General features: G+C 34.4%; 1 protein-coding gene across 16 annotated transcripts in view; it reads left to right on the forward strand.

The window, feature by feature from the left end:
- The window catches only part of celf4 (CUGBP, Elav-like family member 4), a 117,346-nt gene that overhangs the window by 96,540 nt on the left and 8,114 nt on the right, over window positions 1–12,692 (forward strand). For 9 of the 16 annotated variants that reach the window (XM_058757956.1, XM_058757953.1, XM_058757954.1 and 6 more), the window contains 7 exons: window positions 2,489–2,537; window positions 7,629–7,757; window positions 8,488–8,567; window positions 8,673–8,813; window positions 9,009–9,147; window positions 11,267–11,419; window positions 11,848–11,958. In XM_058757956.1, coding sequence (XP_058613939.1) covers window positions 2,489–2,537; window positions 7,629–7,757; window positions 8,488–8,567; window positions 8,673–8,813; window positions 9,009–9,147; window positions 11,267–11,419; window positions 11,848–11,958 — 802 coding nt within the window. The remainder of the gene's footprint in view (window positions 1–2,488; window positions 2,538–7,628; window positions 7,758–8,487; window positions 8,568–8,672; window positions 8,814–9,008; window positions 9,148–11,266; window positions 11,420–11,847; window positions 11,959–12,692) is intronic. The other 7 variants (XM_058757952.1, XM_058757950.1, XM_058757951.1 and 4 more) reach the window with 4 other exon arrangements.

Consider the following 12,692-nt stretch of genomic DNA (forward strand, 5'->3'; position numbering starts at 1 on the left):
ATTTTTGATCAAACAAATTCAGACTAGGTGAGCATAAAATGCTTCTTCTAAAACATTAAAAATCTTACTCACCCCAAACTTTTGAACAATAGTGCAAGTTTTCAATAAAACATTCTTTTATGAAGCGATAAACATTAAAACATTATTGTTTTAATGTTATTGTATATACAGTTGTATAACCACTCATATTTTAAGAGTTATTTTTCTGCTTATTGTTACCCAATGTTGGCATTTAATCATGTAGGGTAATGGGCAAAAAAAAACAAAAAACATATTTATTAATTTTGCAGATGCTAAAAAATGAAGGGGAAAAGGAATTACTGTATTGTAAGATTATATTGAAAACTGCTGTAAAGAACATTAACTGCATTTTTATGTCACTTTCTGTTGAATAATGAAAACAACTTATTGAAAAGAATAATAATGAAAACAGCATGGTATTTTTGCGACTCTCACCAAACTGCATTCCTTATTTGAAAATAAAATGAGGAATTCTAAACTAAATAATAATTCAATGTTGCAAAGACGTTATGTACTTAAACTACAAATAAAATAATTATCTGTGGTCACGTGGCTAGGCAGAAATGTACCTTTTTTATTAAACCAAACAAATTGCAATGTCATATAAATGGATATATATCTGGAGCCAAGGAACATTTGACTTGATTTGATAAATTTGACTTGTATTGTACCATACTCCGATATTATGCGTCCCCTGTTTTTGGCTTTTAGCAGAAGAAGAGACTTTCTCCTCAAGGACTTTTTCTGTTTGTACGGTGCAGACAGTGAGAGCGCGTGTAGAAGCTGCTCATAAAAACATACCTGCTACATCACAACTCATTTCCAGGAGTAAACTGCTGTGGATGAGCGATAGAGAAGTGGAGTTTGTGTCTGATTAACGGGGGCGGTGCCCTGAGCGACTGTCTGTAAGGCCTATGCCAGGATCCGCCACTGCGCACGGGTCCGTTCCCCTCCTCTCGTCTCCTTCCTGCTGGCAGCGTGACAATTGGCATTATTAAAAATTGATTGCCGCAGACCGTTCCATGGCTTACATGTATTATTGAGCCGGAGTCAGTCGGGAATCTGCCACGAGTGAAGGAAGCAGAACGAAACACTTTATGATTGTGAGAGTCTTTTAGTGAGACCTCACACACACGCAAACACACACAAGTGCCATTCATTCATACACATACACAGAGATGCACTGTATGCAAATGTGTAGCATGTTTTGACTGGCATTTCTTTAAATAATGCTTTGTGTGTCTGACTTGTACTCTGTTGTGTTGTAAAGCTATAAATTAGTCATTCTAAGAACATTTTCCTTTTTTATCTTCTGCATTATCCAATAAGACAAAAAATATTTTTAATAAATTGCTTTACATAATCTCAAGTTAATAATATGGTGATATATTCTGTGTTGGGGTGGAAAATTTCACACTGAAATTGCTGCAGCTCACCTGTTATGGTGATGGTATAAATGATTTTTCTATAAATGGAAGGGAAAAAATAGAACTATTTCATGTGCCAGGGTGGATGTGTTATGCTTGAGAAATTGTGTCAAGCATGACGGAACAACAATTTATGAATATTAAATGAGATGAGAAGTTTCCGACTTTGAACTTGGCTCCTCAAAACTCAAATGATGTCACTTCCTCTTCATTTAAAATTAATTTTTTTCGAGGCAAATGCTGGTGTGACGGAGAAAATCAAGTATTTTTGTTGATATCAATTTAAATATTAATCTAATTTAAAGATGTGAATCATTCATTATTAGAAAACTATTTTTAATATAAATTTGATTATTTTGATTTTCCAGGCAATGTATATTTCTTAGTATTTATAGTTTTCTTTTTTCTTTTTGCATTTTGACTATGGGTATGTAAAATCATAAAATGAACAAAAATCTTTTTTTTTTTTTTTACAAGAATCTGATGACTTGGCATGCAACAATCATCATATAAAATAATATTTTTAATGGAATAAGTTTATCATTACATTTTAATAATTTAATTTATAAAAGATTTTGATGAATGGGCATGTAAAAATCATCATTATGATTATTTTTAAATAAACATTTTATTTTTTAAACATCATTTTTTAAAAGAATTAAGGAAATATTATTTTTAATATAATAAGTTTAATTCATTTTGAATTACGTATAGTAAACTTAGTCTTTATTTTTCTATTAAAAAACAAATTCAATAACTATGACAAGAAATAATACTTTGCAAAGAATAATTTCATAATTTTGAATTAACATATTCAAGATCGCAAAACACAAGCAGCTTTTTGTGGGCATTTCATCAAACATAATGGGCACAAATAGTACTGGAATGGCTCATATACCACAGTACTGATACAAACTGCAAATGTGAACACTTCACTTGAATAGTTTTTGTGCTCAGCTACAAATCTAATGTCTTTTTCCCCCTTCTTTCTGTCTGTCCTGTCTTTTCCCTTCCCTCGTTCTTCTCTCTCTGTTGCACAGATGAACAGGCCAATCCAGGTGAAGCCAGCTGACAGTGAGAGCAGGGGAGGTAGATTTTCACTTCTCTTTTTTCTTCTTCCTTTCCTATTTCTCCCCCCACCTTCCTGTCGCTGTAAATCAGTGTCACCATTACCGGTAGATGTCCCCTTCTTAAGTGTCATATATAATGACGCACCTCGATGAGACCCGACAGTCATACAGGGCCCCAGAGGATCTTGGGCCGGCCCTCACACGCCTTACATAAGTGTGGGTCACTCTTTTTGTCTGATTATTACCCTCCACTGAGGTGCTGGGAGAGCTGCTTTTTTTAGTTTTAGTTGTGATGCGCACACACACACACACACATTTTTGAGTTTTGTATGGATGCTATAGGAAAGAGTATAGTATAGTATAGTAGTTTTATAGTAAATTTAGGGATTCTTAAAAAAGTGTTAATGGGAAAACAAATATATAATTTATCATGTTAAGTGTTTAGTGTATTTTATTTATGGCTTCTCAAAATTCAAATGATGTCACTTCCTTTTCATTATGTCATTTAAAATGAATCATTTTAAGGCAAAATGGTGGCGTGAAAGGGAAACCCAAATTTATGGACAGAAGAATTATCATTGTTAAAATGAAATTTTATAAGAAAACTATTTTTAATATAAATTTTATTATTTGCTTATTTTGATTATCTATCAAAGCTTATTTCCGCCATTGGGATAAACTATTAAAAACATAATTGTGAGTTTTTATCTCAATTCTGACTTTTTTCTCAGAATTCTGAGTTTACATTTCGCAATTCTGTTTTTTGTCTCCACCACTACGTTAAAAAATGTAAATTGTAATTGCGACTTTTTATCTCAGTTTACATTTCGCAATTATGTTTTTTGTTTCCACCACTATGATAAAAATCCAAATCGTAATTGTAATAAAAATTTTATCTCACTGTTCTTACTTTTTCTCTCGAAAAAGTTTATATCCCGCAATTCTGATTTTGTCTCGTAATTTTTTTTCAGAATTGTATAAACAGATTTAAACTTTTTGCAACGAAAAAAGTCTTGAGTTGTCAGCAGTGCCGATAGCCTTGTGGGCAACGCGCTGACGTATAGCGCTGTTGTGCTTCGGGTGTCCCGTGTTCGAATCCCGACCTGAGGACCTTTCGTGAACCTGCCCCTCTCTTTCTTTCTTTCTTTCTTTCTCTCTCTCTCTCTCCCACTTTGCTTCCTGTCACATCTGATCTGTCCTATCGCAAAAATGCCAAAAATAAATCTTAAAAAGAAAAAAGTCTGATTTGTTAGATAAAAATTCACAATTACCTTTTTTTTTTTTTTTATCCCATGGCTGAAACAAGCTTCCATAATTATCATTTTATTTTATTTTCTTAATTTATTTATTAATTGTTATTAATATTATATCAATAACTTTAAAGGGTTCCCTTGTTACATCACAAGAATCTAAAAGGTTCCTTTATGTCTTTATGGGAACAAAAATATTATCTTGTGGCATCTTAGGAAGTTCCTTATGAGATAAAAAAAAAAAATATATATATATATATATATATATATATATATATATATATATATATATATATGTTTTTTTTCTGACATCATAAGAACATAAAAATGATGTCATATTAGCCTAAAATACTTATTTGTAAGTTTGTGTGTGTGTTTGTGTTCATGTTCATGGGAGTGCGTGTCTGTGTGTCACTAACAGACCAAGTGGAAGTAGTTTGGTGAGAGAGAGAAAGCCTTTTCCACCTTTTTGGGTCAGATTTTCCAGATAACCAAGATTGATGGACCCACAGAGAGAGCGAGACATGCACATAGAAGAGTCAGAGACAGAGGCACCTCTCTCTCCTTCACAGTCTCTCCCTTCATTTCATGCCATACGTTCCTTCCTCTAATTGAGAGCGTCTTCCTTTACTCACACTTGACAGATCAATTGTCTTCGTCGTGATGGACAGCTGAATTTATCCCCCTGTTAGCCCTGTAAAAACGCAATATATGTCCCTGCAAAGCCTTCTGATTCCACTGGCAAAACCGATGTGCCGTCCCCGACCGATCCATTCACTAGTCATTTAAAGTGAAACGCCAGGATGGAGAGGGAGCTGTAAAGGTCAAAGTGGGAAAGACAAGGAATGGAAGTGAGAGACGCAAAGACAGAAAGAGACTTGAAGAAGAGTTAGAGAGAAGACAAGAGGGTGGGGGCTGGTCATAAGAGACTAATAAGGATGGATATCAGAGGAAATGAGAGGAAAACAGTTGGAGATAGACAACTAAACGAAAGACTTTTTCTAAACAAAATAGCTTTTTCTGTCACACTATTATCAGGAAATGTGCACAATGGGATCTACATGTAGGACATGTTTATAGATCGACGACCCTTGTTGTTCCTGGAACAACCAATCAGAGGCCTTAACCAAACCCTGAAAAAATCCTCAAGCCCTGAAATCAGTAGACAACATCTGGCTGATTGGTATGCTGTTCCTGGAACAATGTCATGTCATTTTTAAGGTTTAAAATGATTTACATATAAATTATTGGCAATCTTTGGGAATCAGACTGCTGGATTGTTTTATAGCCCAAAGGGAAGAAGGACTGAATTTGTTGTATTTAAATTATTACTATTATTTATTAATTTTTATTATTATTATTTTATTATTATTATTATTATTATTATTATTCCAACTGCTCCCCGGGCGCCGCAGCATAAATGGCTGCCCACTGCTCCGGGTGTGTGTTCACGATGTGTGTGTGTGTGTGTTCACTGCTGTGTGTGTGCACTTTGCATGTGATAAATGCAGAGCACAAATTCTGAGTATGGGTCACCATACTTGGCCACATGTCACGTCACTTTCATTTACAATTTATTTATTTATTTTGTTTTACAATTTTTTTTATTTAAATCAAATTTAGCTTGTAGTTCATGTCTTCATATTCACTCCCTCTCATTTGACATTCCTAATTAAAAATGTATTTTTGTTTATTATTGTATTTTAATTTATCCAAAAATTTATAAAATTTTAATTTATAAACAAAAATTTATGATTTATTTATTTTATCTTTGATTACGAAGATTTACCTTAAATCAAATACAGCTTGTAGATCATGTGTCTTCACATTCACTTCACATTCTCATTTGACATTTTTTATTTTTAAAAATGTAAATTATTTTTAAAAGTATTATTGTTGTATTTTTAATTTAATTGATTAAAATTTACATTTGTAAACAATTTTCGCTCCATCTCATTTTGACATTTCTATTTGTAAAAATGTAATTTTATTGTTTATTCATACTTTTGATTTACCTTAAATCAAATCAAATTCAGCTTGTAGTTCACAGGCCTCATTTATAAAATGTTGCGCAGAAACCATCCTAAATCAGCTCTCTGCCTTGTAAACAACTCCTAATTAATGTTGTTAACATATAAAAGATCACCAGTCATCATCCAAATTCTTTAATTTAGAACAGCGAGCTGCAAGAACAGCTTACATTTTCAAAAACCTGCAGTACTTCGACAAGAAAAAGTATGTACGTCTGCTCAGACCCTGACTGCCTAAGCACTTTTCTACGTCAAAGGCAGTTTTTACAAATATGAGTGTTGGCGTGGATTTAAGCGTACACACACTCTAAGATCAAATCTGAGCGTATGCACACTTTATAAATTAGGACACTCCCTCCCATTTGACATTTCTAATTTAAAAAATGTATATTTATTTTGCCCTTATTCTGTTGATTAACCTTAAATGCAGCTTGTAAATCATTTGTCTTCACAAATAATTTATCATTTGTATTTTTTAAAATGTAAAATATTTTTCATCTTTTATTGATAAAATGTATCAAATTTACAATTATAAAATGTGTAAAATGTATTTTTTTTTTTTTTTTTTACTTTATGCTGTTGGTTTACCTTAACTCAAATGCAGCTTGTAGATCATTTATCGCCACACTCACTCTTTCACTTGACATGCTGTTTGAATTTTAGCTATCTTCGGTGGCATTACTGTTACCTGTGTTGTGTGTGCGTGTCTTATCCCGCATATGCGCAGCGCACTTGTAAACATTCCCCGCAGAGAGAGGCCGGAGATTAGTCTTGTTGACTGGGCAAGGACACCCTGTCAGAGCATGTTAGTGAGCGGCAGGCCTGGACAAACACATGAACACACATACTCATACACAATAGTGCTCATTAATATCTCTGCTGCATCATCCATCATACACACATACATTATACATTACACACAAACAAGTTTACCTGCGCAAACTGACCGGCATTATCAAACAGAACGTTCAGTTGCTTCCTATAACAATTTAAAGTCTGTAATAATTATAATTACATTATATTTATAGTCTTTATTAAAAAACAATAAATGTCTAGGGTATGTCACCATTTAGATGGTAAGATAAATGTGTGTGTGCATGTTTACACACTGTCATATCCAGTCCAATTCCCTCAGCGCCCTATAAATATGTGCCTTGTTTTTTAACTCTGTGCCTTGTCTTGAGTTTAAAACATGCCGCATTGACACTGCAATTACAGCCTAATAAAACCCTGAAACAATACCGCTTTTGTTCCCCCCACGCTGATGTGTAATTCAATAATGTCTACATAATCTGATAAATAAAAGCGCAAACAATAAACAAGGACTCCTGAGGTAGCAGAATCGACTAGGCGAAAGGTTCTCCACAGATATCTCGCTCATAAACTCATTTCATTATACAGTAGCACCAACAGGCTTTTTAGTGCTTTTCTTGATTTAGACACAGATAATTGTATATTAGGTGGATAAAAAGCATGCATTGTGGGATTGATTGAGTGAATGTGTTTGAAGAGCTTCTGTTTATTTTAATAAATTTGTTTGTGTTGTTGCACTGTAGTAATGATGACTTTTAATTGCATTTTGTTTGCATTTTACAGTACTCACTGACCGCATGCTTGTTTATTTTGAGTATTGTTTTGGAATTCAGTCGTCTTTAATAATAAAACACTAAATTTTTGCAAATAGCGAGGAAAATGCTAACAGCATATAAAATATAGTAAATATAGATAAAAGAGGTGGTGTGGATGTATTGAAATGAGCAGTAACACAAGACAGCAGACAGATGTTGTTGTCCTGTGTAGTCTGTAACAAATTCTCTGTGTTTGTTTCAGAAGACAGAAAACTCTTCGTTGGCATGCTGAATAAGCAGCAATGTGAGGACGACGTGCGGCGCCTTTTTGAGTCCTTCGGGAGCATTGAGGAGTGCACCATCCTCAGAGGTCCTGACGGAAACAGCAAAGGTTATTGGCTTCAGTCTGATTTTCTAAAATGATTGAAGTTTAGTTTTAAGTCTGCGCTTTAATATTAATTATATTATATATTTATCTGTTTCTAAAGGTGCACTCTTACATGAATGTATTTATTTATTTAGTCAAATGGGATAATATGCCCCCTTCAGAAATGTGGAAATGTTTCTTATTATAGTAAGAAAATTATTCGTTATACATAATATATATAGTCATAATATATATATATATAGTGCTGTCAAACGATTAATCGCGATTAATCGCATCCAAAATAGAAGTTTTTGTTCACATAATATATGTGTGTACTGTGTATATTTAATATATATAAATACACACACATGCACGTATATATTTAAGTAAAATATGTTATATTTGTATATTAAATATATTTATATATAATGTAAATTATATAAATATAAATACATACATGTAAATATTTTCAAAATATATACTGTGTGAGTGTTCCTTTATATATACATAATAAATATACACAGTACACACACACATATTATGTACACAAAAACTTTTATATATATATATATATATAAACAAAAAAGAATTGTAGAGTTCAAAGAACAGATTTCCCAGGACCCAGTTAGAGGGTCAGCTTACCTGCATTTTCTTTCTTTCTTTTTGCTGAAACTCTCGAAAATAAGATATGGAGGCCTAGAAATGTCTGTAAATGTCAAAGAGGTTGTTTTTGACTGTTTTTTTCGCTCTTCAGGTTGTGCGTTTGTGAAGTATTCCACTCATGCAGAAGCTCAGGCCGCTATTAGTGCTTTACATGGCAGCCAAACCATGCCTGTGAGTGCCAGCACATGTGATCATGCACTTTTGTATCATTAGCACATTTAAGGCACAAAGGATCCTCATTTTGTGTGTGTGTGTGTGTGTGTGTGTGTGTTTCAGGGCGCTTCTTCCAGCCTGGTGGTGAAGTTTGCAGACACAGATAAGGAACGGACCATTCGACGCATGCAGCAGATGGCCGGTCAGATGGGCATCTTCAATCCGATGGCCCTGCAGTTTGGAGCGTACGGTGCCTATGCACAGGCAAGAGCTCTCTCTCTCTCTCTCTCTCATTACACACTATTCCCAACAAAACTGCAGCGTCTCAGTGGAAAATCTGTCGACTCTAAGGTCTTGATTATACACAGTGCTCCATGCATTATGTGATTATGTTATCTTGGCATGGTATTATATGTATATATTTGAAGTGGTGTGTGTGTGTGTGCTTTTGGCCTCCAGGTTCAGCAGCAGGCAGCGCTGATGGCATCAGTGGGTCAGGGAGGATATCTCAGCCCTATGGCGGCTTTTGCTGCCGCACAGATGCAACACATGGCCACCATCAACGGCCTCCCAGGGGCTCCCATGACCCCAACATCAGGTGAGGAAACACACACAAACATGCAGACATTCTCAGACTGTATAATTTAAGGAAATAATTTGACAGTGTTTTTTTTTTCTTTTTCATTTGCATCTATGGAAAGAGCCATAGATGGTTTATAAGAGCCTATATATATATATATATTGCCGTGCAAAGGCAAAAGACCGTAACTTCGATTTTGGTCGAAAATGAGTTATTGATATTTTTGGCACATTCAGGACATCCTTTATCATGTGCATAAGTATCGTGAGTCAGTTTCATTGTTTTTCCGAGAAAATAATGGGTCGTCTCAACCGTAACTTCGAAAAGCCCAGGAGAAACCAAGGCAGAACACCGTATAACACCAGTTACCGCTCTTTCACTTTGTTTGGAACGCTCAAATTGAGTTACAGTGTTCTGCCTTTGTTTAACTGCGCGTCAAAATGAAGGTACGGTGCCGGCTTGGAGTTATACGGTGTTCTGCCTTTTGTTTTTTACTGTCCATTAAAGTCTGCCTCATTTTAATTACAGTGTAGACAAACGAATTAGATTGCAATCTACCAAACAGCTCCATATAACAAAGCACTGTAAAGACTATTCACCAGGCTGTCACTTCTAGTTGGACATGTGTGGACTCGACTGCCGTAGCATGATCAATCATAAAATCAGTACTAACAGTTCGCAATTAAATCCATTTCGTACCTTTTCTTCATAAAATCAATCCGTAGCGATGAACGTCGTCGGAGATGTTTAATTCACAATCGTTCTGGGTTGCGTTTCCCAAAAGCATCTCAAGCTTAAGTACATCGTAGACCCATTGAAACCAATGGAGCTACGATCAACTTAGGCTTGCAATGCTTTTGGGAAACACAGCCCTGAGCATTATTCCTGCTTGCTAGCGTTCACATCAATCCACAAGTCATTTTTTAGGTTAGGCTATTTCAATCAAGTCAATATAAAAGCAATTATGCTATGTCTAGCATTCTTTTACGTTACTGAGCATAGCAAATAAATTGGTTGCAAAACGGTATCCACTCACGTTTAACTTTTAGTCTGATTGTTACGGTCAAAAAAAAACAAAAAACAACGTAATAGAGTCACATTACTATATGCAATAGCCTATGAGACAGCCCATGATCATTAGATTTTATACAGGTATTACTATAATGATTTTGTAAATGGTGATCAGCAAACAAATATTAATAATGTGGAAGTTACTGCCTTTTGCTTTGGTGTGACTTCTCACTTTTTGCAGACAATGCAAAAACTAATTAAGATGTATGAATATTAAAATAAATAATTAAGCAATTCGTTATTAATAATTATTAATAAAATTAACAAAAATTATTTGGTAACACTTTTACGATAAGTTTTCATTTGTTAACATTAGCTAACTACATTAACTAAGAGTGATACTTAAAATACATTATTTAAAAATCTAATGTTGTGTCTGTCATTATTTAATAGAACTGACATGAACTAATAATGAACACTGGTATATTTATTAACTATTAATGTTAACAAAGATGAATAAATACTGTAACAAATGTATTGCTCAGTGTTAGTTAACGTTATTTAGGGCATTAACAAACATTAACTAATGAGACCTTGTTGTAAAGTGTTATCAAATATTTTGAGAACATTTAATATATATTCGAGTTATGTATGCTCTAAAATGACTTAACCCCTTCAGTCACTGCGTTTTTGACCTAGTTTTTTGTTTAACCTAATAAACTTGTATTTTTCTACAATATGAGTAATGCCTGGTCAATGATTGGTCCCATGAAGATTTGATCCCTAAATTATTGATTGAGCTCAGGCTTCAAAAAAGCGTTTTTTTTTTTTTTTTTATAATTAGAGGAATTAAAATGGTAAATGTAAGATGTAAATGTAAGTAGTTTTTTGTTTGTTTGTTTGTTTAATTCTTGCAAAAATGAAAAAGCAAATTTAGAAAAAAAGTTTAAATTAAAGTAAAAAAAATAATAATTAACGTGTTTTACGCATTGTTTTTCACTAAAGAATGATGTGGTAATTATTTTTAATTTTAATATTTAAAAAACAAAAAAAACTCTATGCCCAGCATTAGATAAATATTAGGAATATTCAAAATATTCTCTTTTCTCCTTGGCCCCGCCCTCAGGTGGAAGCACGCCCCCTGGCATCACGGCTCCCACGGTGACCAGCATTCCATCTCCAATTAGTGTCAACGGTTTCACAGGGCTGCCTCCTCCTCAGGCCAACGGCCAGGCTCCAGCGGAGGCCATGTTTACCAATGGAATCCATCCTTACCCAGGTACTACACAGATACACAGCAGAAATATGGCAAATTTTAACCTTAAATTCTATTTAAAAACTCACAACTTTATGGTTACTTTTTTCAACAGTAATATACAGGACTAAAAATGGCGTCATCCTATTTTGAAAATTAATGTCAGTATTTCTTGCAGTATAATGAAATTTTATGTTTGTACATAAAGCAGTTTATATTGTGCACTGTTTACTTTTGTGTTTTGGAACATAAGTGTTCTTCTATTTGACGAGTCAGCAGTCTTTTATTAAACACTAAAGCATGTGATTAAACATGTTTCTGGAAGTTTCTAGTTCAACCGCGTTCGGAAATGCCAGCGGTCGGCTGTTAGCTGTCACAGTGCGAGTCTGTGTGTATTATGGAGTGGTTTTCATGTCCAGTGCCACAAAGAAAAGCAAATGCCTGTATCCCAGTTTTGCAGGAAGTGGTGTTTAGGGAAGACTCGGAGAAGGGCGGCCTGGGCGTGGCACAGAGAAGTTGTTTTGGGGTTCAGGGAAGCTGCTTCCTGTCGTCTCTCTCAGAAGGTATAGAACTCCCTCAGACGTTAGTGTCGTGCAGTGTTGTTTTACTGTGTGTGTCTGGTGTGTGTGTGTGTATACGCTATACGGTAGACAGAGGGAGTGAAAGACATGTGAGTAGTTTCTTCATGTTTGTTTGATGTCGTCAGCTTTGTAGAGTGATGTTGTTGTTGTTGTTGTTGTTGTAGTGTGGCTATAGTTATATGTGCATGCATTGTATTTGGCAGACGCTTTCATTTAAAGCTCAAGGGCAAGAGGTGATGCTCACACCTTCTGGAGTTCAATCCTACAGGCTTTTGGTTAGCAGCCCTGTACAACAACCATCATTGAGTCATGTCACATTTATACAATACAGATTGTGTCAAAGATTCACAGTAATAAAAAGGAAAAAAGGTGCTGTCATTGCAGAATTCATCAATTATGAAGCAAATAAAATTTTTGCTATAAGTAGCTCTACAGAAGACAATAGTGTTCAACTCAAGTCGGTTCAGTATTGATTCAGTTCAGTTCAATAACAGTGTCAGTTTTGCAACGTTCAAAATTCAATACATTTACAAGCAGGTCTACAGAAGGCAATGTTGCCATTATTCAGCTCAATTCAAATTTTCTTCTCATCTAAGCAATAATGAAAATTTATTTTGATTATATGTAATATATATTAATATATATATATGCTCTAAATTGCAGATTTTTTTAGAGAAAATGTCATTTTAATCAAATGAAGACTGAACATATTTAAT

The sequence above is a fragment of the Onychostoma macrolepis genome, chromosome 21 (assembly GCF_012432095.1).
Source record: "Onychostoma macrolepis isolate SWU-2019 chromosome 21, ASM1243209v1, whole genome shotgun sequence".
In the NCBI taxonomy this organism is placed as follows: Eukaryota; Metazoa; Chordata; class Actinopteri; order Cypriniformes; family Cyprinidae; genus Onychostoma; species Onychostoma macrolepis.